The sequence below is a fragment of the Coptis chinensis genome, chromosome 8, assembly GCF_015680905.1.
Source record: "Coptis chinensis isolate HL-2020 chromosome 8, ASM1568090v1, whole genome shotgun sequence".
Classification (NCBI taxonomy): domain Eukaryota; kingdom Viridiplantae; phylum Streptophyta; class Magnoliopsida; order Ranunculales; family Ranunculaceae; genus Coptis; species Coptis chinensis.
The window spans coordinates 10,459,117-10,484,240 of NC_141463.1; the positions used below are offsets into that span (position 1 = coordinate 10,459,117).

At 37.4% G+C, this 25,124-nt stretch overlaps 1 protein-coding gene across 5 annotated transcripts; it reads left to right on the forward strand.

Annotated features, from left to right (window-relative positions):
* The first annotated feature begins 739 nt into the window (after nucleotides 1–739).
* On the forward strand, nucleotides 740–23,516 carry LOC147479868 (uncharacterized). Of its 5 annotated transcripts, none has more exons than XM_086575358.1 (27): nucleotides 740–936; nucleotides 998–1,277; nucleotides 1,352–1,473; nucleotides 7,382–7,495; nucleotides 7,635–7,781; nucleotides 7,965–8,635; nucleotides 8,978–9,099; nucleotides 9,216–9,307; nucleotides 9,699–9,921; nucleotides 10,055–10,121; nucleotides 11,476–11,624; nucleotides 11,733–11,803; nucleotides 12,063–12,236; nucleotides 12,358–12,429; nucleotides 12,557–12,658; nucleotides 12,749–12,838; nucleotides 16,318–16,393; nucleotides 16,482–16,578; nucleotides 16,674–16,743; nucleotides 16,891–17,070; nucleotides 17,219–17,341; nucleotides 17,432–17,515; nucleotides 21,434–21,618; nucleotides 21,705–21,843; nucleotides 22,135–22,194; nucleotides 22,559–22,663; nucleotides 22,789–23,516. In XM_086575358.1, the coding sequence occupies exons 1-27, from the start codon at nucleotides 820–822 to the stop codon at nucleotides 22,900–22,902; spliced, it is 3,846 nt and encodes a 1,281-aa protein (XP_086431484.1). In that variant the 5' UTR covers nucleotides 740–819; the 3' UTR covers nucleotides 22,903–23,516. The 5 variants fall into 5 exon arrangements, with proteins under 5 accessions (XP_086431484.1, XP_086431486.1, XP_086431485.1 ...); XM_086575360.1 differs by having other exon boundaries at nucleotides 16,318–16,387; XM_086575359.1 differs by having other exon boundaries at nucleotides 1,355–1,473.
* The last annotated feature ends 1,608 nt before the right edge of the window (nucleotides 23,517–25,124 follow it).

Here is a 25,124-nt window from a genome sequence, read left to right on the forward strand (position 1 = left end):
CTCTTCTCTTTTATATCCCCTCCATCTCTCATCTCAACCCTCCACCTGTCCCTCTATCTCGCGGTCCCCTCCCCTCCAAGTGTAGGGTTTTCGCATCTCACCACCACGCGTCCGTCCATCATGATCAGTCTTTGCCGCTGGCCTTGTGCGTTATGTTAAGTCCGGCCCCTTTTCCCCGTGATATTACGGGACGGCATCATGCCACTACAGTGTGGATATTTATAGGTTGTACAATAGTATGCAATTAGTAGTAAAATCCTAATAGCATCTAGCGTAGAGCCTAGGTGGAGGTGTAATTAGAAATGTCCTAAATATTTTATGACCCTAACTGCTATAAACGGTTCCAATTCCGGTTTGGTTTCGGGTACCCCAAGTTATTATAATAGCCGGCGCCATCTCTCCTTAAAAAAATGGCACTCTCTTTCTCACTCAAAAAAGCACCCACGAAAAGAAAAAGAAAAACACGTTTCGAGCTGCCATATGTATACGATGCACATGCATAAATAATATTGAAAAAAAAAAAAAAAAATCTAAAATGTCTCGGCTAGTAATAAATAAACACATCTGACTAGACTCCACTTGTACAAAGCACAAACTCCAACCAGTAAAACACCCCCACGTATAAGCATACTGGGGCCCACACGCGATGTCAATCCAACGTATCCAATAGCAGTGATCCACGTGTAAACTGACACACAAAATCAAAAGCACACTCTATAAATGAACAAACTGAAAAAACACAGAAATTCCTTTTCCTTCTTCTTTGTCTGAAAATATCGCCAATCATTTCACAAAATTTCGGAACAAAGAGAAGAAGCCATGGTTGAAACAAGAAGAAGCTCTGCTTCAACTAACAAACGTCCTCTTCAATCATCAGACAACAACAACAACAACACTACTTCTCCTTCTCCTCATTCCAATTCCAAACGTTCCAAGGTAAATCAAAATTTCAATTAATTTCGATTTTTTTTTTGAAATTTTGATTTTTGAGATGTAGATTGAAATTTTGAAGGCTTCGGAAGCTTCTACATCAGAAAAGGAGGTGTCATCAACAACACAAGTTGAAAATTTAGGTAATTTAGGGAAGGAATCAGGAAGTGAATTAAAAGAACAAGATGTTATTGATGGTTCTGATCCGTTGGTTGGTGACGATGAATTGAAAGAAAATGATGTGGTTATGGATGAGGAGGAGGAAGAGGAAGAGAAAGAGAAAGGTGCTGGTGATGATGATGTTGTTGTTGAGAAAGATGATGATTTGCCTTCACCTAAATTTATTGGTATGGATCTCATTTATTGCATGTTTTTCTCAATTTTGTCAAATACTTTAATTGATTTTGTGTTTGTTTGTTAGAAGTTGCGAATATGGAGGTGGAGAAACCGGTGAAGTCATTGGCTTTTCGGACGCATAAACGATCATCGCTCAAGTCTTCAGTGAAAACTCCCTGGGGAAAACTTCTTTCTCAATGCTCTCAGGTTGGTAGAAAGAGCTGTAATTTGCATGTTTCAGTGTTTAAAGACTGCAACTTTGTTGTATTTGTCTTGAATGGATTAGTGGTCTAGGATTTGGATTGAATGTTCTCTGTGTTTTAGTATATATTGTATCACATTTGTGGGAGAAATGATATAGTTTAATGTAGCCTACTTTGGTATTTCATTAGAATTTGGAACCAATACTTAGATTACTTACTGTTGGAAAGATGATCTCTTTCCAGTTTGGATTGCAGAGTGGAAGACCTAATTCCCTTATATAAACTCTTTAATTGCCTGTATGGAGTTGCAAGTGGTCAGGCCTTGTGTTTCAAATGAATTAATATCATATAACTATAAAAGTAGATAATTAATGGTGGAATGAAGATATGCATTTGTTTGCACATTAGAATAGGCAAATCTCATGTGCATTGGAGATGGAGTGCTATCGCTGTTTCTGTTAAAGCCTTTGTTGACGAATGACGATTTGTTGGGTGACTAAGGTCTTCTGCGCAAATCTGAGGTTTCAAGTGGATTTGATGACAATATTGTTGGGTGGCTTGGGAGTTGCGTCTTTGCGTAAATATGAGCTTTTAATGAGGATTTTTCATTGTACCCTGTAAATCTTTCTCATCTGAGATTGTTTTCTATTTTCGTACTAGATTGCACAAAAGCGGTCTGGGAAATCAAGTAGGTGGAGAATACCCATCCATGGTGCTGGTTGCCTTGTTTTTTTGTGTGTAATATAAGATGTCTGGAAGTTAGCTTATAGAATATATGCTGGTACGCTCTTCTGTTCTCTGTTTGGAGGGTCACAAGGTAATTGGTCTCAGAGGAGGAGCCTTAGAGCAAAACTTTTAGCCTTATGGACGGCTCCAAAGGATATCTTCCAAGTAAAAGTGCAATAGTGGTAGGTCTAAGAGTTTAACTAGATTTGGTTATTCTCAATTGTAAGGAGTCAGAGCGTTGAAGAGTTTATTTTTGGGTGATGTAATATTACTTGTAAATGCCCAAGTGATCTGATTGTATAGGCATTAGGGAAGTTTTTTTTGTATAGGCAAGTCCGTTCCTTGTTGCACCTTGTTTTGGTTCTCCCAACAAAGTTTCAACTATCAAAAAGAAAAGAGGTGGACACTTGTTACTTCTATCTAAAGGAAACGGGCTAATCATCCTACAGTTTCTTTCTCTTAGTGAATTATAATACTATCTACCTTCACCGGAAACAGAAGAAAGAAGTGGGTTAACACTTTCTCAAGCAATCCCTTTTGGAGCTCACATTTATGTTACTTATCTGGCTTACTAGGAGGAATCTGGCCGTGGACATTCCAGTTAGTCACAGTAAATGTTGTGAAGAACAAAAGAGGGAGGTTTCTGATAACCACTTTGCACTAGCGTGAACAAGGCCTTTTGCGCACATTATTATAGAGGTTTAGGTAGGACAAAGGAGCATTCAAGGTTTTCAAAAAGGGTTATTATGTTGAGGTACGAATGTGCTCATTTGGATGGAGTATTAATTTGATGATTCATTTACTGGCCTTCTTGGACTCATTTTATGATGTATCGCCTTTAGGTGTCATGAGTTTCTGTGAGAGTAATTGGTTTTCTTGGATAGCTTGGGCAAGCTATAATGCTCTTGAAAAATGGGGACTCCACTTTGGATGGAAAAGACTGCTCTATGATTAGGAAGGACTTCACAGGATTTTTCACTTATGCAGTCACAGGTTTAGGCGATGACTAACATCCAAATTGAGGATCTCAAAGTTTCAATTGGTGCCTAGGTTTGCTTGGTCGTGTCTTTGGCTGGATAGTCGGGGGTTTGCGCACCCTGTTCTGTTGTTAATGTTGCCTTGTTTGACCGGGCGGCAGATATATTTATTATTTTTTATGTGTCTGGCTTTTAAAGCAAGTGGGTATTTTCGAAAGCATGGAAAATTCATTGTGGGGATCAATAGGCTGGTGCCATTAAATTATGTAAATTACTGCTGCTCACTTTTCATATTCCCGAGTTTTTGTTGTTTTTTTGTCTAATTTGGCTCTTGTATGTCAACTGGGTCATTTGCCTTTTAGTGCTTCTCATTTACTCCGTTACAGACAACTTATCTGTAGAATTTTTTTTAGCGGTAGAACTTTGTCTCTAGAAGTCTCATCTCTAGAACTTCATAGTCCTCTTATTGTATATTTCATTTTCTTTTGGGAATTTATTTGTCCGAGTTTCTACTTGTTTTCCTTTACTTGCTGTTTGATATTATTTCCTAGGTAGTTCTATAACGAGGCATTTCCCTCTGTATATAGAAGTTCTTCTGTTTTTGTGTACCTGTTTTTCTCATGAGTCTTCTCCCTAGAATAATTTGTAGAACTTTACCGTCCTCTGATTTTATATTTAATTTCCTTTTGAGAATTTATGTCTGAGTTTCAACCTGTTTTCCTTTACTTGTTTTGTAATATTTGGTAGGTAGTTCTATAACGAGGCATTTTCATCTGTATATAGCTACTCATCTGTTTAAATGGATTAATGTGTCCCATCTTGTGTTTAGACTAGGCATAATTGTTTGCTTATATAGATAAGGCAGCATTGTTTTCTTACTGTGGAGAAATATAAATATTAGTGTTCTACAGTATGAGTTTTGAGTCCCACCATAGAGTAGGTGGGAGTGTTAGTATGTGTCTAGTCTTTATTTAAGGAGAGGGAGCCTCATGTAATCATCAGCTTTTGCTATTATCAATATACTTTTATATTTCTACTTTGTATAAGAGCTTTTGGGTTTCGACCTAGGGTTTAACGTTTTCAGTCATCGGATTTCGGCGAAGTTTTGTTTTTTCTTCATTTTAATTGGTCTCTTCTTCCTCTAGCGACCAATGACGTGGAAAGTGTTTTTTGACAAAGGTATTTTCGTTTTGCAAGCCTTCTTTTTGTAATTGAAGCATTTTCCTGTCTAAATTTGACATCCTGCGGGAAAACTGCAATGTCTTGTTACTCAGTAGTCGAAAAATTGTTATGTATTTTGCGTTAGAAACTAGATTCAACAAGCTTTCCAACTATGATGCACGGATACCCCTAAAATATCATTGCACCCGTGTCGGTCGGGTACGATACCGATACGGGTACCGGATACTTCTAGGATACTTGGCCCTCACTCAAAAAAACAAAGAATCCCAATAAATTTAGAGAGAGAGGCTGGCAGAGGAGGTTTAGCAAAATTCTTTCACTTGAATGACCAAAATTTCCAAATTTCTCTTCTTTCTCGAAAGAGACTGAACTTCTCTAAATGGATTCTAGTTGGAATCCCTGAAATAGACCTGACCCAATAGTTATGCACTTATCCTCAATTGAAAATGTAATCTGTTTCTTGAGGTTTCAAGTTGGGTTGACTTTGACATGTGTTATAAATAGTTTTTCACATGTTTATGACTTACTTTACTCAAAGAACTACTAAGAGAATTTTTAGAATACACTTCTATTTAAAAATATTCCTAATAATTAGCCGTACCCATATCATAATATTTTAGAAAAGTCGTATCGTACCTCGTATCGGTGTCGCCGTACCAGTACCCGTATCCATGCATCATAGCTTTCCAACAAGATGTAGCTCAAATTCTAATTCGAAGTAGTCTTTTCTGGGTAGTTGTTTGAAATTGACTGTTACACATATACATATATGCACTGAAGGATTTATTTTTTATTTTATTTATTTATTTTTTTGAAAGTTTGTAAAGGGTTCGGATTTGATTTGTTTGATGATTGCTGGTATATGAATATTGGTATGACTAACATATCCAAGTATGATGTAAGAGTTTGATGGAAATATTAAACTTTTTTGAGCCAGCTTTGATTCTTCTTCGGATGGTTCAGTGTTAGTTATGCGATATTCTCCCCCTCTCAAATTGTACAATTTGGTAAGAATCCCTAATGATTATTGGTTGGTAAGCAATTTTATTGATCGATGGTTCAGGTTGTAAGGGTTTAATTACGTTATATGCCTTTGGATTTGATTTTAGGGAAAGTGTAAGAAGTTTTGTTACAACCTTATGGCTGTGGTATTTGGAAAAGCGTTCAGAGAGTGGGAGAGGCATTCTACAAACATATTAGATTTGCTTTAGGCAAAGGTGATAGCATCCGCTTTTGGGAGGATATATGGCTAGACGAGAGGCCTCTGTCACACGTTTTTCCTAGATTATATGCCGTTTCTGACTTAAGGAACCTGCCAGTTCGATTATTCATGAGGAAACATAATGGTTTTATTGCTTGGGACCTGGGTATTCATATTGCTCTCTATGACAGGGATATAGTGAGCGTGGTTGCTCTCACAATGATGTTAGACTCTATTCCTTTCGTGAGACCGGACAGAGATAAGAGGCTTTGGTCTATTGACAAGAAATGGAGATTTTCTTCTAGATCTTTTTACTTTAAGCTTTGTTCACTAATCTCCCGTCATGATCTTAATGCCCTTCATAAATTTCCTAGTCATATTATCTGGGGTTCTAAAGTTCCGTCAAAAGTTGTATTTTTTGTTTGGTGTGCATCTTTTGGTAAAATCTTGACTATTGACAATCTCAGAAAAAGACGTGTCAAAGAAGTTCTTGTCAACTTTTGTCCGTTGTGTTTAAGGGATGGGGAGTCTGTGAATCATATTCTTTTACTTTGTCCTTTTTCATGGCGGGTCTAGTGTCATTTTATTCTAGAGTCGGTGGTTTCTTGGGTTTGTCCGGTTTCTGTGACGATGTTATTAGCCTCATGGGACTTGAGAGTCCACTATGAGAAGAGGAGACGACTTTGGAGCATGTTGCCTTTTGCGATTCTATGGGGCATTTGGTTGGAGAGGAATCAGAGACACTTTGAGGGAGCAACAACGCCTATAGAGAAAGTTGTGTTGGCAATCAAAACTTTTTTATGTTTCTGGTCAAAGGTGTATATTGAGACACGAGATATACCTTTTGAGGCGTTTGTGTTTCGATGGGAGTCCATAATGAGATGATCGGGCTAAGAGACTTGTCACTTTATGTTTTTTCATTTATTTTCTTTTTCTATATGTATGTAATGGAGGATATCTCATCCTTATGTATCTATCTTTAATTATATTAATAAAATTATACTTTACCGATAAAAAAAAAAAAGGTTTTGTTACAACCTTGTTACTCAAGTTGGTGTTGGAAGCTTTTTGGTATAAGACACTTATGGAGGCGAGCAAATTATGTTGCCAGAAGTTGGCTTGTTTTTGTTGCATCTCCCCAAGTTGCTCATGATTTTCTTAGATACATCATCCTTGATGCTATGATTGATGTTTATTCTTATTTTTTTGGATCCAACTTAGCTGGTATTCTTGTTGGTCCTCTTTCATTATTTGGTGCACCCAGTTCTTGAGATACCTTTATATGAGGAGCATTTGCAATTGGAGCCCCATGGCATGTGCCTGGAGCATTTTAGAGCTACTGAGACCTACAAGTCCAAAACCTTTGTTTTTGTTTGTTGATGTTGTTGCGGGTGCTTGTTCGAGGATGATGCTTGCGACATGAGCTTGTTGTTAATATTATCTTTTTATTTGTGATTCTGTGTACAGGGGAGATAGAGATGGTTATCTATGTATATTGTTGGGGTTAGTCATTGTATTTGCAAGCCTGAAATATACATTGAGTATATTTCGCTTGAGGGGGAGTAAGTATTAGTGTTTTTCAGTATGAGTTTTTAGTACCACATAGAGTAGGTAGGATGTTAGTATGTGCTTAGTCTTTGTTTAAGGAGAGGGAGTCTCATGTAATCATTAACTTTTGCTATTATCAATATAATTATTATTAATATAATTTTAGATTTCTAATCTTATATAGGATATTTATGATCTTTTACTCTGTCTGGATTTGTCTTTTTACTGATATTGGTGATTACTTTCAAAGTTGTTGAGTCTCTCCAATTCTTTTCCAGAATCCTCACTTGCTGATTCAAGTTTCTCCTTTCACTGTTGGCGGGAAAGATTGCAACCTATGTTTAAAAGGCCCGTCTACCAGTAGTGTGCTGTGTAAGTTGAAGTATGTAGAGGTAAAATAACTAATTCTCCTTTTACCATCACAGGAATGTTTCCTTACCTTTGGATGACAAGCCTTTGAATTATTTTGATATATGATGACAATACTAATGCCATTTTGTTTTCCGTTGTAAACTAAATTATTTTCGGTAGCGAGAAGATTCATCTGTTGTCATACTAGAGGTCACGGGTGCCAAAGGTGTGGTTCAAGTAAATGGTTCAGTCATTAAAAAATACGAAACTGCATTGCTCAGAGGAGGGGATGAAGTGATTTTTGGTTCATCTGGTAAAGATGCTTATGTATCCTTTTCATCATATATTTGGCTGAAGTGACTATGTATAATGTATTATTTCTATCATCTTATGGTCAGTGATCTGATTTTATTATTTGAGGTTTTCCACTAATTAAAAGAAGTTATACTAGTGAGTACTGAGTAGTCTTCTTTCTTCTTTGATGGGATAAGTTCCTTAATAAGTTATCAGATTTTTCAGCAACTTCAAAGTGAAAACTTGTCTACTCCAGTTGTGCCTTCTTCTGTTAGTGTTTCAGAATCCCAGAGTGCTTCAATAAAAGGACCACCTTTTGAAATAAGATCCGGAGATCCATCGGCTGTTGCAGGAGCATCTATATTAGCATCTATTGCTAACCGGAGGAAAGATTCTGCCCAAAATGGTGAAGATGTGCAGAAAGCTATAGGGAGATCTCCACAACCCTCCGGCTGTGAAGTGTCAGCTGGCCATGTTCCAGTTCAGGATAAAAAGGGCAATGACAATGAGGGGGTTGATGTTTCTTCAAACGAGAAAACCGCTGTTCTAGCTACTGATGTTGCTGCCAGTGAAACTCTGCCTCTTGATAGCATTGGTTTGGGTGCTCATCTTGACGCAGAAATTGGAAAGATACCCACGAGCACTTATGAGTTCAGACCAATTCTGCGAATGGTCTCAGGATCATCTGCCCCAGATTTCGATTTAAGTGGAAGCATTTTCAAAGCTCTTGACAAGAAAAGGGAAATAATGGACGTCCTCAAGGGTTTGGATCCTACACAAAATTCAGCTGCAACTAGATGCCAAGCATTTAGGGAGAGCTTACAACGAAAGATTCTAAATTCCTGCGACATTGATGTCAGCTTCGACAACTTTCCATACTATCTAAGGTAGAGAAATACTTATTTATAAATGTTTTTTTCTGTTGGCTATCCATATTTTGTCTCTGATCTGCTGCTATGGGCTTGGAGAGTGTAGTTATTGTATTGTCTTGGAAAAAGTAAAAGAGATGAATAAGCTTAGAAGCCTAGGGATGAGAGAAATGTTCATCATGTTGGAACTTTACTGTTTATTACCCCCCAGGTCTTTTCTCAATATTTGTTTTTGCACTTTCTTTGCTACAGTGCTCCTGGGCTTTATGGCTTCAGCAGCTATTGCAAATTGAAGCACTTTGCCTCATGCATCTAGTTATTTAAACTCATATGGGCTCATAAAACAATTATCTTTTTCAGTGAGACAACAAAAAATGTTCTGATAACATCAACATACATACATATGAAGGATAATAAATTTGCAAAGTACACTTCAGGTCTGCCAACTATATGCCCGCGAATATTATTATGTGGTCCTGCAGGTATGTTTCAGTGTTGCCTCACTTCCTTTCTGTTTATGGTTTTTTTTCGAGGCTCCATTTGTCAAGCGTAACTATTCATACCTTTTTTCTCTGTGTGTGTTTTGTTTTTCGTGTAGGTTCTGATATATACCAGGAGACCTTGGCAAAAGCTTTAGCAAAACATTTTGGTTCTAGATTGCTGATCGTTGACTCTCTTATGTTGCCTGGTGTAAGCTTCACTGACTTTTATATGTTTGAATCCTTTTTTTTCCTATTCACTTGCTGTGTCCTTGTCTTTGGTTTGAAGTTGATGTCGCTAAATTTCATTACATGCAATATGTCATCATAACTGATGCTTTATAGTGCTGCCTGTTGGTTGGGGGTATGGCTTGATAGAGAGAGGACTTAGGTTTAACACCTTAATATGGCTTGATAGAGAGAGGACTTAGGTTTAACACCTCAGGAGTCCAATTCCCATACCTTTTGTTTTTTTTTGTTATAACATTGTTTAGTAGAATTTCATGCACCGTGATTACTAGGTTACCTAAATTAATTGCTGGCCAACTAACTGAGCTTATGAGTTTTATAGTTGTTATCCTAATGCTTTTTAATTAATTCAGGGAGTCTCCTCAAAGGAATCAGAATCGAACAAAGAAAACTCAAGGTCAGAAAAATCAGGCATGTTGGCAAAGCAAAGAGCTGCACAGTCAGATGCCTTTAAGCATAAGAAACATGCTTCTAGTGTCGAAGCTGATATTATGGGTGCATCTCCATTTAGCTCTCATCCTCCCCCGAGACAGGAAGCCTCTACTGCATCATCCAAGACTTATACATTTAAAACAGGCATGTCATTTTTCTCTCATCATGATTGGGACTGGAGTTTTCAGGACTTTCTTATTCTAGAGTGTTTAATAGATTTCTTTCCATTGATTTTAATGCATCCAGATTCTCAGTTGTCCTCATTTTAGATTTGCAGGGGATAGAGTGAGATACATGGGTGATCTTCATACTTCGGGATTTTCTCCTTTTCAGTCATCTTCAAGGTATCTTCTGTTCATTTATACGAATTTGATGCGAAAACGGTCTGTTTCTCATCGTTGACATCTCTTAATGTAGAGTGATTCACTGAACACTCTTGATCTGGGTTTGGTCTTGCCTGTAGAAAGAAAAATCTGGGGTTGGTCAGCTTTGTTGAAAGCGTACTCACTAATATAACTGAACGTGACACCAGCTCCTCAAATTGTGACTCTTTTGAACAACCTAAGTGGTAAAACAAGTATCTTAGTGCCCAATGCCTTTAGAACCTCATATACTAGAGAAAAGGGTGGTTCTGTTAATGATATTAGATATCATTTTTGTGCCTGAGATCCTGGGACATTAGTGTGTTCATGATCACATGTTGAATTTTTTGGTCCGTTTTTGGCCGTGTTGGTTTATGTATATTTTTTTTACCTTCAAAGTGCTGGTAACTTGTTTTTTTGTTTTTGTTTTGTTTTTTCTTCTTCTGCTGATTGAATGTGTTTGTTTGCTCTTTAAGGCTGCTAGTGTGTCGTATGAGAGGGTTGAAGAACTCAACTTTGTGGGCCACTTGGTGCTCTTTTGAGGCTTCTTTGGTATTGTGTTTGAGTTAGTAGGTGTGCTATAAATGCTTAGTTAATTTGCATGTTTACATCTCTAGAAATAAAAGTTTGTGAGTATATTATTTCCTGAGCAAATGGATGTATAGAGTTCCCATGGTTGATCGTAAGTATTGCAGAGATTTTGGGTTTGGCTGGACCATTATAGAGGGGGCCTTTTCATCATTCAAGTGGCAAACAAAATGAACTTTAGGTTTCCAAAAGAACAGAAGACAAAAAATATAAAGAAAAAACATCTAGACTTGCATAAACCAATAAATAATAGTTAGGGCCGAAGAACCTTAGTGAGAAAACTATCTCTTTGATTTTACTTGACCCTTTTATGCCTAATCTGTTGCTTTATAAGATTGGTGCTCTAAATTAGAATATCTGTATGAGATTAGTATATTCAATGCGCTATGCAAATGAAGTGACAGTTGTACATTTGTGTTTTTCTGTTTTAGTTGATTATTTGTTTTATCTACTCCATGATAATTTTGTGAGATCAATTTCACAAAATTGTTCATTGTTATAGTTCTGCTTTTTTGTTTTTTTCAATTGTCTTCATACCGGTATGCATTTCTAGTCCATTGCAAACAAAAAAGCTAGAGAAGGGCATCTGCCGAAATAACCTGCTCTTGTACCATTTTTTAACTTTTGAGCATCTGACTCAAAACATTAACTGTTCCTTGTGCGACTGTACTGAACATCTCATCATTAACTTTGGGAAGCTGGTACTACAACTGCCGCTAAAATAAGTTTTCACTTTTCTTATCTATAGGGTACCAACTAATGGTTATAAAGGTGAGGTAATCCTTGCTTTTGAAGAAAATGGATCCTCCAAAGTTGGAGTTAGATTTGATGATGCAATTCCAGAGGGTAATGATCTTGGTGGCCTATGCGAAGATGATCATGGTTTCTTTTGTACTGGTGAATATCTCTACCAAAACTTTCTTTCCAGCGATTCATCTTGGCTCTTCCATTTAATGATGCATTAATCCTGTTCTCTACTATTCTTATATTGTTTTATTAATGCAGCCGAGCTTCTTCGTTTAGACAATTCTGAAGGTGACGATGTTGACAAACTTGCCATCAATGAACTGTTCGAGGTACGTGTTCACCCAATCTGTAAAGTTTAAGGATACATAGCAGCGCTATGTTGTTCCCTTTTTAAAAAAATATATATATATTTTGATTTTTCTTATCGACAATAGATATATTTCATTCCCAAGAATAGTTTTACACCCGATAGTGTTTGCTCCACCTTAGCAAGTTACTAAGCAAAGAAACAACACAATTGTACCCCAATTACAAACAAAGTTGTGAAATCTCAAGTTTCTAACAATCTGAGACTCATTGTTGTCACAGGTTGCTTCTAGTGAAAGTCAAAATGGATCACTAATAGTGTTTGTAAAAGACATAGAAAAGTCTACGGTTGGCAATCAAGAGTCATTTTCAACTATCAAAAGTAATCTTGAAAATTTACCTGAGAAAGTTGTCGTGATCGGCTCGTATACCCAGACAGATAACCGCAAGGAAAAGGTATTTCTTATTGAAGTCTTAGTTTTGGTTTTTTTATTTTTTATTCACTGCGATATATTTTTCTAGTTTATTAAGTATTAACCAATTGCATTTTTCATTCTCATTCTATACTAAATTACAGTCACATCCTGGTGGTCTTTTGTTTACAAAGTTTGGGAGCAACCAAACTGCTCTACTGGATCTTGCTTTTCCGGTACTCTCGACTCATTTGAGACATTTGTTCTATTTACGTTTTAAATGCATATGCGTGCATGCTTGTTATTTTTCTAGTTTTCACAATTATGGAAGACTTCTTAGATGGTTGTCTGGGTATCGTGCAGGATAACTTTGGTAGACTTCATGAGAGGAGTAAAGAAATCTCAAAGACTTTGAAGCAACTCATTCGCCTTTTTCCAAATAAAGTCACTATACAACTACCGCAGGTAATTGATCTAAATTTAGTTCACATTATCATACTTTTGTTTTATCTTTCACTTCAGAAAAGTGATAGTGTTCCTGATATATTGTGGCAGGATGAAAGTCTACTTTCAGATTGGAAAAGACAGTTGGATCGTGATGTTGAAACTCTCAAAGAGAAGGCAAACATTGTTAACATTCGTTCTGTAAGTGATGGACAAATGCCTTTTTAGATTGTTACTTCAAGATATTGATAGCAATAGGTGTTGAGAAGTTTGTTATTGTTCCCGTGTGAAACCTTGCAATATAGTATAAATGTTCCTGGGCTTATCCACTTATAACCAGTTGGTCTTAAGTTGGATGCTCATAATGTTTAACATGGTATTAGAGTGACTATTGTGTTTGGCCCAAAGGGGCCGTTTACTCCACGTCACCCAAGTGTGTTGTCCACGTATTAGGTTAAATTTAACACCATGCGAGGGGGCGTGTTGAGATGTTTGTTATGGTCCCATATGAGATGTGTGCACCCTTGCAGTATAGTATTAATGTTACTTGGCCTCTCCACTTATCACCAAGTGGTCTTAAGGTGGATGCTGATAATGTTTAACAATAGGTACATTTGGTGGACTAGGGTTTTTAACTTTTAACAACCCCCTTAAGTAATATAGATATAAGCAGTTAAAATGTTGACGGAAGTAGCAAAAAGATGGAGAGCAGCTGAATGTCGACACTGATAGGGATCATATATTTCCTAGGTTACATGGACACAGCATATTTCGAAAAAAATGTGTGTCGACACGGCTTAAAATGTTGAGATACGGCAATAGATGGGGAGAGAGAGAGAGTAGGAGAGGAGATGGGAGAGAAAGAGCAAGAGATGGTTGTCTAATAACGTACCTGATGGTAACCGAGCAGCAGATGGGAGAGAGAGACCAGGAGAGAGAGGGAGAGAGCAGCCGCCAGTTGCAGGAGAAGGAGATGGGGAAAGAGGGACAAGCACGATTGGTTTTTTCTAAGCCCTAGTGGGCTTTTTACTTGGGCTTGTAACTTAAATTGTTTGACTTAAGTCTTTCTTATATTATGGACAGACTTTTTAAAACCAAATTGGGCCAAAAAAAACAGTCCAGTTTCTAACATTGTGTATTCCTGAACTTTGTAAGCTCATTTTGTATTTCTATATCACTTTAATCAATTTAATATTTTTAATATTTGTTTTGTATGTAAGACTTTTCTCCCCAATTTATTCTTGTTTTTTTGAAAAAAAAAACTTCTAATCTATAATTATTAAAAAAATAATTAATTATTCACCGTGTCCCCGTGTCAATCTCTTAGAGCTCGCCGTATCTGACACCCCGTATCTGTGTCGGACACCGACACACGTTCCCGTGTCAATGTAACCTAGCATATTTCCTTAGGACAAGATTATCATAATTGGCGTATTAATAGCAGTACGTACATTGGTGGACATGGATTTTTAACTTTTTGGCAACCCCCTTGTTTGTCTCCTCCCTCTAATACATTGCAGGTTGCTGTTGACTTGTTCAAGTAATGCCTTTTCCATTTTGGTTGTTTATTGAGAGTACTAGCGAAAGTTTCCTTGATTGGACAAAATTCTATAACCACTTGGATTTTAAGATTCCTTGATTCCCCTTTGTTGCGACTTTAATGTTGGAAACCAAAAATTGTGGCTAATTGGCTTATAGGATTTTATTGTGAACTGCAATGCAGTTCTTTTCGTATTAGGAAATTGATAATGTGATTGTGGATGATAACGATATTTACACGAGCATTTTGAAGGTTTCTATAGGGAACAAAAAGAAAATGGAAAAGAAGAAACAACAAAACAAATGATTTGAAATACAAAGTTCTATTGAATATGGAGTAGGAAAAGTGGTGGTGGTACTGGTGCACGTGAACAATTTGTTCTTGTTTAGTAACAAAACTGTAAATTAGGGCCCAACTGTACAAAGACCATTAAATGCACGTAGGTTGATAAATAGTTCGGGCATCTACATTTTCGGACTTAGCTTTATATTTCTTTATCATATATTTTACTTGTTTGTCTTTCGTTTTCCTTGTTTCGTTTGGTTGCACGTAGGTTGATGGAAGAGGACTCGATGAATAGTCGTAATCTGTTCTCTCTAGTTATCTTTTATAGTTCTATCTAAAACTAGTTTCCAATTTTTGATGTCACAGTACAACTAATGGTTGTTTTAATAGCTTAATTCAAGTACATCAAACTAAAAAAAATGCATAATTAACAATTTTGTAAATTAAGAACTAAAGCATATACCTATTGCTTGAGAGGATATAGCCCAAGACCATTGTATCAACAAGTATCCTTGTGTTCCGTGACATCCTTGTGTCCGTAAACAGTTGGGCATACATTCTTGGTTTTCTTACTTAAACACGAACACAATTTAGACGTGGGATGTTGTGGGTGTGAAACATACTAGTGTCGCCAAGGGAGTCGTACTCCTGTGTTTTATAGGAGTCAAATTACTCCATGGGCGATTGTCTGCTTTTCTGCTAGAGCGATGATGGCTGCTTGCTTGATACCACCTGGGGTTAATGTTGTTGTGATAAGTAGGAGCTGATGTGGTAGCTCAGGTCGAATGTAGCTGAGGCAAGTCTTCATAGAGCGACATAGTTGCTGTTATTATATGGAGGCTATATTAGATGCCTACGAAGCAAATACCCTGATGATGGCAAGTTTTTGCTAGAGGCGTAATGTCACATTGTTCGATTACCTTTAAGGAAAGTGATAATAGCTCTGGGCCTAGTTTCTAATAAAAGGATGAATAGTTAGTAATAGAAAAATAGAAAAACTCACTTCTCTTTACTCCTTTCGGTAATGATAATTGACTTCTGCTAATTTAGAATTACATGGTTTTCAGTTTTTGATTGTTTTGGTTTCTTTTGTACGTTGTACATTTGCCTGTCAATCTTTCCATCTATGACGAGGTGTGCTCTTCCAGTTCACTCACTGTGGAAGCCCAAATCCCATCCAAAGTCGCCCTTTTCTTGGTGCATTTCTTTGAAGATTTACACTTCATGTTAGCGTGGCTCCACGTCACAGTTTGTTGTGCTGTGTGTACATGCAATTTTTATCCATATCTAACTACTTTAAAGAGAATAGTTCGGTGAACAGTGGATCTTTCCGGTATACCCCTATATGGATTCAATTATTACGATTAAAGTCAAAAGGGTATGATGTAATAGTATAGGTGAGGGAGGGGTAAAACTGTCAATTTCTACAGTGAAATTCAGACGTTTCTCTCATTTTAGCACATTGCCATCAGTTTTTCAAAAAACTACGAGATTGCCACTGACCGAAAATTGGATTTTTGTGGTTGCCCGGTCCAAACCAGCTGACCGCACATGTGATTTAGCACCTTGCCATCAGTTTTGTAAGCAACTACGATAATGCCACTGACCGAAAAAACTGACCGCACACGTGGCGTAGACATGTGCCAGTGTACTAGTTCTTTATAATTACTCTCTTTTGGGGGGTTGAATTCTGTTTGGATTTTCGATTTTATGTTCTAAATTGGGATGAACATGTTACTGGTTACCACTTTTCTTGTTGTTGGCTCTGTCATGGATGTAATTACCTTTGGTCATCTCAGATATTTGTTACTTTTATGACCACTTTACACTAAATTCACCCTTCTTATGTTTCCAGGTTCTAAGCCGAAATGGACTGGAGTGCCCTGATCTTGACACATTAAGCTTAAAAGATCAAGCCCTTACAAGTGAAAGTAACATCTTGAACTCATTGTTTGAATTTTTCATCCAAAAATACTATGCTAATGTGTGCCTCTTCCATGCCGTGTTGCTGATTTACAGATGTCGAGAAGATAGTTGGCTGGGCTTTAAGTTATCATCTTATGCACAGTACTGAGGCTGCTGTCAAAGATACAAAGCTTGCAATTACTAGCGAAAGGTTTTCAGTTTTTCTTGATTGTTTCATTCAGTGTGCTAGATGCAGCTTTCTGATATTCTTGACATGTAACGTAATTCAAATACCTGCTGCTGCAGCATTTTGTATGGGCTCAACATTCTACAGGGTATACAAAACGAGTCTAAGAGCTTGAAAAAATCACTCAAGGTGAGGTTATACACTTTTAGTAAGAGACATCATCTCTGTTTGACCTGTTCTTATCAATCATTTTTATAAAAAAAACTTTTGGCTTTGGGTTGGTGGCCATTCTGGGTGTTTGTTTGCGATTCTGTGCTGATCTTTGAGGTTTCACAGGACGTGGTAACTGAGAATGAATTTGAGAAGAGACTTCTAGCTGATGTTATACCGCCTAATGACATTGGGGTTACTTTTGTCGATATTGGAGCATTAGAAAATGTGAAGGACACATTGAAGGAATTAGTGATGCTCCCCCTGCAAAGGCCAGAACTCTTTTGCAAAGGGCAGCTAACAAAGGTGTACTTCTTTCTTGATGTTTAAAGTGAATTTAGTTTGGTGTTGGGATCTAGTTCGCAAGATAATCAGAACTCATTATTCTTTATGGTTGGTGAACCAGAAACCTTATCTTTTTTATATACTGATCATATCTTTTCGATCTTTGCAGCCTTGCAAGGGGATACTGCTCTTTGGTCCTCCTGGTACAGGAAAAACAATGCTTGCTAAAGCTGTTGCAACTGAGGCAGGTGCAAACTTTATCAACATATCGATGTCAAGCATTACATCGAAGGTATTCCTATAATTTTCTATAGTAGTACTAAGCTTCATTCTTGTTTATATTTGCTTTAAGATCTAATGTACGTCTTGATATTGCGTTCAGTGGTTTGGAGAAGGAGAAAAGTATGTGAAAGCAGTGTTCTCCTTAGCAAGCAAAATTGCTCCTAGTGTTGTTTTCGTTGACGAGGTTGGTTGTTTACATCATTAACTTAATTTCTTTTACTGGTCAGTTGTTTGTGGAATCATGATATTAGGATTCAAATTTTCATGTTGTTGTCGGATGTTTTAACTCACATGTTCTGTACTTCTGTGTATGGATTAAATGTATTTGGATTGACACGCACTAAGGAAAATCACTAAAATATCCAAGTTGATGATTGATGGTGAAATGTTGAGTGAAAGATATTCCAAAACGAAATTATGTAATTGTTTTATGAGGTTACTCGTTAAAGAATCTTATTCTTAGAGATTTTGACTTAAGGATATTGAGTTAGGGGCCCTTCCTCTTGAGAATAAGGATGATATTAAAGGACCTTTTACCATATAGAAGTTTTGGCACTTCACTGGTGTGGACATTCTCATAGTGGCAAACGAACCCGGTATAGTGGCTTCTTGGTTTGGAGGCTCAACGGTAGTTTCATTGCTCTAATTTCAAGGAAAAGGAGGCTGGAAGTCCATTGGATTTTAAGTCAATTAGCCCAAACAGCGGTACAATCAAGAATATTGCTAAAAGTCAAAGCTCTTACTTTGAGATTGACGAGGATGCTCCATACTTGTCTGAAATGCTTATGTAAGTGGATAACAAATTCTAGAATGTAACCTATAGCTAATGAAATTCAGACATTAAGGAAAGGGAAGGTACTCCTGGTCTGGTGTGCAGAGTAGGTCTGTGGAAGCTTATGACGATATGTTTTTGGCCTTGCTTGCGTTCATGATTGAGAGAACGGGCTTTGAGAGTATTGAGACATCAATATACCTACTCTCTTTTTTCATAATGGTTATAGAGGACTTGCCTGAGATAACAGGTTTTTGAAGCAGTGAGACATGATATTTCTACACTCTTTTTCATATTGGTTTTAGAGCTAGATGGCATCACATTTTGTGAATGCAAACTTTTTAGATGGTTCAAGGATATAAAAGGTTGGCAACTTATGCATGTCAGATTCATACCAACTTCTTGTAGTCCAAAATGGTAACCAAGGGCATTAATATTTCTTCTTTTAAGCTTGAGTTGGTATACAAACTTCGAAGTCGTCTTGCTAATGTCAAGGATCCATGTAAATAGTTATAATCCTCCTTTGCCTGAAAAGTACAAGGAGCGAGACCATTTGTGCTCAGTGGTGGAAAGTTGTCTAACCATTTGGCAGTTTGGAAAATCTGGCTACTGTGAAGGTTCCCTAGGCATTGTTTTGGATCATACTCCAAAACATGTCCATATATGTTCTCTATCCCTTTTTCAATTCTATAAAGGTATGCAAGTGCATGGAGTCATGATTGATATATTAGGGGAAGCAGTGGAAACATAAAGAAAAAATCATCATATTTGCCTTTGTCTCATGGATGGGGTGCGTGAATTCCCTTTTTGTAAAGTTTCCATTATTACCCATCTCACCTATTGTTATTGTATATAATTCTTAAAATATATTCTTATGACTTCATTCCACGGTATTGTGGGTCTCCCTCCTGGTCTCGTACCTTCTATGCAAATTTTTTCTCTTGGTATTGGTGCATTGATAGGTATTTTGTATTTTTCAGTATCATCTCTGTATACTTCTTACCAAAAGGTGCAACCCTATTTTTCCTAACCACCACGGTCATCAATATTAACATTCTTATTTTGCTACATGAACTCCTTGTCGGTTCTCTTTGAAAGCCCAGCATTCTCCCGATACAATGTAGCTGGCCTGTTAATAGTTCTGTATAGTTTTCCTTTTGTTAACCACTGGCTTGTTGCCTTTTCAGCCACTCCGACCCAATTCTACTATTTTTGTCGCTATTCATTGCCCAGCTCACTATGTTTTGTATTATCGATCTTAAATGACAAAATCGTCCTTTTCATTTATCCTATGGTTTTGATGTGTGAACCTTATGTGATTCAAAGTCTTCTCTTTAGTAAGATTACAAGCCATGTATTGTATTTGAAGGCTCAGCATTCTCCCATACAATGTAGCTGGTCTGTTAATGTTTGTCTATATAGTATTCCTTTTGTTCTTGTCACCTTTTTGTCTGTTCCTATCACACTATGTTTTTTTGTTATTATCAAACGTAAATAGCAAAATAGTCATTTTGATTAATTTCTTGGTTTTGAAGTGTAAAATCTACATTAACTGGATATCTTCTTTGAAGTCTTTTGTTCTTTCATCCATAATGGCAACCATGGGCAACTTTGTATCCATCGAAGGAGAAAATTCAACCATTAAATGGATATATTTTGCTCTGAAAGCATGGTCGTTTGTGATTAAAACATTAGCATGTCATTTGACGGGTCATTGCTTGCGAAATATGTTATGGAGGTGTGGGAAAGAAGTGGTTGAAATTTGGCATCAATTGAACTGATTATTATTAATTATGGGTCGTTTCATAGTAAGTAGGCCCCAAGAAAATCATTGTGCTGACCCTATTATCATCCAACAATCTAAGGAATCTTCAGTCACCTGGATAGTGATTGCAATATTCTTCCATAAAGTCATACCCTAAGGACAAGAGATGACTCTACTTTGCGTTTCACCGAATTACATGTAGTATTACTGTGAGGAGGCAGACACTGGCAATTACTTGGAGGGGGATTTGGTTACTTCAATTCGATCTAAACGATGAGGAGCTGGTACCTTTGACGTAGTGCTTCACAGGGACATCCAAACTCATTTGGGGAGCTTTAAGTCCAATTAATTTGAAATTTGAGCACTTTGTCGACTAGGATTGGGGGGTCTAACTGGGACACAATATTTGGATTTATTGCCTATTGAATTTTGGCTTTGCCTATACAGAGACATTTTTTCAACATAGATAACTACTCTATGATGAACTTGTCAGGAGAACAAAGTACTTCTAATCTTGCCATTGGGCTCAAGGAACTTGGAATATGGAAAATCACATGTTTAAAGATTCTCTGCTTATGCAGTTATATGCGGAGTGTGATCACATTTTAGTCGTGCATGTGGGCTTACCTTCCTTAGTACCTTGCTAAGGGTGTTGGTGGTCTGGTCCTTGGGCTCCATTTTGTCTTGGGAGTGTGCAGATATAGATAAACCTTGGGTCTACTGCATTGTCACATTGTGGATTTTCCTTGGGGACATGTGGTTATGATTGCAGAGGTGAGTGGGTTGCATTTTCCCTGGTGAGGGTTGATAGCTTGACTTCATCTTGATTTCATACGGATGAGTTCTTGTTTTACCAATATACATTTACTATGCGTACATCACGTACAATGAACATATGGGCACAATTTGTTGAAGCTGTACGTGTGATTTGGATAAATATTGCCCTGTACTGTTCTACTGAAAAAGCATCTTAGAAGCACAATTTACCTTTGCAGTGGTTTTCTCGAACACATTATACAGACAAAACATTAGTTATTGGAAGGAGAGAAGAGAACCAACATCTGTAGATACATCTTTGAGTTAAACAAAATTCTTCGAAGTAGTGTTTCGTTTCTCAAGGTTTCTAGATATGCAATTTCTATTATTTTCGATTTGATCTTAGGTGAATGGTCGAACGCCTACCCTTCTGTAGTTAAACTTAAGGAAAACTTTACGTTGGAAAAAGTGGGGGTTGAAATTTTGGCCAAACATAATTTAGAGTAATGAAACAGCTCCGAAAAGTTTGAGTTTACCTTATCATTATTATTATTATTAGTATTAGTATTATTTTATCTTTTTCACATTTTCGGCCAATGCTGTAGAGTTTGTGTTGCCTCTTAGATGATCATAATAATCAAGTTTAAAATAGATCTGAATCATAAAACTTTGCGACATTGCTTAAAGATCCTACTTTCAAATGCTTCTTATTGAAGTTTACCTTTGTGATAGTTGCAAGTGTTTCTTTCTTTTCTTTATTGCTTAAGCATAATGACTCTTCTATTATGGCTCACATTCTTTCAAAATAGGTTGACAGCATGTTGGGAAGACGTGAAAATCCGGGGGAACATGAAGCAATGCGGAAAATGAAAAATGAGTTTATGGTAAACTGGGATGGTCTACGTACGAAGGATAAAGAACGTGTATTGGTACTTGCTGCGACCAATCGTCCTTTTGACCTTGATGAGGCTGTTATAAGGAGGCTTCCACGGAGGTAAAAGTTTAAGTACACACTCAGTTAATTACCATTTATGATAGAGTTAATATATTCTCTATCATAACTCTGTGTTGTTCCTGCAGGTTGATGGTAAATTTGCCAGATACCACTAATAGAGAGAAAATCCTTAGAGTCATATTGGCCAAAGAAGAGATGGCGCCTGGTGTTGATCTGGAAGCTGTTGCCAATATGACAGATGGATATTCTGGAAGTGATTTGAAGGTTGCAATTTATTTTCTATATACAAATATACTGTAAAGCACTGCTATGTGAGATGCTTGTGGTTATTTCCTTTGTTTATGGTAGTAAGTAGTTTCTAGGAATGGTTACTGCTTGTTATTGTATGGTTGTGGTTATTTCCTTTGTTTTTGGTAGTAAGTAGTTTCTAGGAATGGTTACTGCTTCTAGACATGTTCCTATATGTTTCTTTGTGGTTCTAACAACGTTATCTTTAACTGTCTTTCTCTTTAGTCTAATGACAAAATGTGTTTACCTCTTTCCGTTCTTTTGCAGAATCTTTGTGTTACGGCTGCGCACTGTCCGATAAGGGAAATTTTGGAGAAGGAAAAGAAGGTTAGTGTCATGTACGGTTGAAGCTTTGATATGTTTATCAGTGATGTCCCATTTCTGAGTCTTAGTGATGAAAGTCTACATTTTTTCAATGGGTTCTATGTGCCGTTCTTTCAACTTAACTGATGGTCGAAATAAAAAGTAGGGCCCGGGGTAAAAACTTCGAATTAGATGTTGCGACAATGAGGTTAATATATTGGAATTTGGGTAATCTACTAGGGAGAGATTTGTCGAGTATGTATATTTCTTCTTGACCATGTCATGATTACAGCATACAGCATACATAAAATATTTCTGCTGGTAATGTACTAAAAATATTGTGCGGCTTATCGAGGCCCTTCTCTGAAGTATTTTGGCACAATTTCAGGAGAAAAATATGGCCCTGGCAGAGAACAGATCTTTACCAGCTTTGCATAGCAGTGCGGACATTCGTCCTCTTAGCATGGAGGATTTTAAATATGCGCATGAACAGGTATTAGCCTTATTCTTTCTTAAAGCAATATGTAAATAAGATTCTGTTCTTGGAGTGCCAGTAATCTTACTGGATATGTGCCATTATGTTGACCTGTGAGGCTGAATAATGTTTTACTTGTGTAGGTCTGCGCAAGTGTCTCATCAGAGTCTTCAAACATGAATGAACTCCTCCAATGGAATGATTTATATGGAGAAGGTGGATCAAGAAAGAAAAGTTCGCTCAGCTACTTCATGTAAAAGAGTTATCTTCTTCCCTTTTGCAGGGCATTTTCTTCATCCGGATCTCAGCAGGAGCCCAGATTTGATGAATACTCCATTGCAGGTTCCCATGTATGTATTGTATACAGCAAGCGATAATTTATCCATTCAACTCATAATCTCCGGTCTCTATGTATGTATTTATCACATAAAGCGGTTGTTTATCCTTCCAACAAATCAGTAGTAACTTATACTAGTGAGAGCTTTCCAGTTGGTGATCCAATGGAAGCTATTTTGCGGCTGTTGTCTTCTGCATGTGGTGATCCAACCTTAGCTATTTGCCTCCTACTTTCTATAATTTGTACATAATTTTAACTCAATGTAATGAATGACGTTGGATATTTTAGATTTATGGATCTGAACTCCTGGCGTGCCGAATGCAGCGATGGTTAAGTACTAGGAAACATTGTATTAGTATCATTCTTTTTCGTACTTGGCAAGCTGTTTCTAACCATTAAAGGAACGCTTAATTTCGCTCTACAATTTGAGATAAGCCCAAGTTATTTCATAATTTGTATTATTATTTACAATTTAAGGAAAGCATTATTTGGTGATACAATTTGAGATATGCACAAGCTATTCGTATTTTGTATCTTGTGTCGACAATTTCTCGCCTGTAATAGAAACTGAGATAATGATCCCTTGAGTTTGTGAGTGAAACTCTTGAAAGCTGATGAAAGATAATGGGGTAGAGGCTGGGTGTTGTCTCGTTACAATGCTGAAACCATGGCAGGAAATATTATTTTTCAAAGCCCATTAGCCCACTTTGCAGTATAAAGTCCATGTACAATTAATAACATAAACACATGGCATGTTAGAAATATTAACCAGAAAAGTGGGGTTGTTATATGATGAACCTTGTGGCCTCGTTCTTGTGGCCAGATAGAGACAAGGGCGTTAATGGTTGCACTTGCTGAAGATGTACTAAGCAGCAGAGGTCCTTGAAAAGTGTCTCGTTTTAGAGGACTTGGGTTCTACAAACAAAATTCTGCCCGCAACTGAGCATTGGTGATGCCCTTATACCTCCAGTAGTGATCAATAAACAAGCTGGTTCTAGTCAGCGACTGCTTGTTGATGATATATATGGTCATTGACGGAATGACCACCAATCAATTAGAAAAATTCAAACTTTAGTGATAGGTTGAGGGAGAAGACCAAAGGATATCTAATTATATCGAAAAAGGAGTAGCTTTTGGATTCTTCTATAGATAATAGTTTGATTCAATCTTAACCGTCCATCAAAAAACTACTTTATTTATGTGGCTTAGTTCACCAATCAAATGTCAAGTTTAATCCATGTCTGTAAGGGAGTGATATTCTCCTTCAAGAATATCAGGTGCGTACTCAACATGATGGAAATACCACACCGACCTGTAGAATCAGATCGCATCCCCAATCTAAGAGAGCGTTCCAGAACAGTTCGCGCCAGCACGCGAACCAGGCTATAACGTGACTTAGCTTATCTTCTAGAAGCAATCATGAACAGAGATGCACATGCACAAATCACTGCCACTAGCTATTGACCACTGCCGCAAGCTACTTGCCCATACTACTAATCCCCATCATCACAGCAGACCTATAAAGACAGGTCTCGCACGCCTCCTTAATCAAGACCCCACGTTTGTGGTACACTTTACACGTGGTGGGCGAGGATTCACTCTCAACATCTATAAATACCCCTCCTATGAACTACGCCAGACCTGATTCTTCTCTCCCCTCAGAAATGAGAGCAAAATACGTAAGTAGTTCGCTCCTTAGCCGAACTCGATCCCAATAATAACCCTTTCCAATTCCCATTTAGCTGTATATGTAAAGGAAAGCTGAATCACGCCTTTACATTGGCACCGTCTGTGGTCTCGATTACTTGAGACACCATTTTCACACAACCCAGAAACCAAAAACTAAATATCTCAAGCCCACGAAGCATGGCAAGCCTCGAAGCTCAATTTTAAGGCCTCACAAACCAGCTAGGCTTAACCAATGAGAGCATTTTCTTGCGCAAGAAAATGCTGCTCTTCGTGCACAAGTTGACGCTCAACAACAGCCAGCTGGTAACGTCGTTGAGAACGGCATCAACGAAGTTAATCAGCAGATTAATGAGTTGTCGCAACGGATCGACTAGAGCGCAATACGCAAAGACGCATCCCAGATCGTTCAAAAAATGCTCAAGACATACCGCGCTTCCCCGTTCACCACAGAGG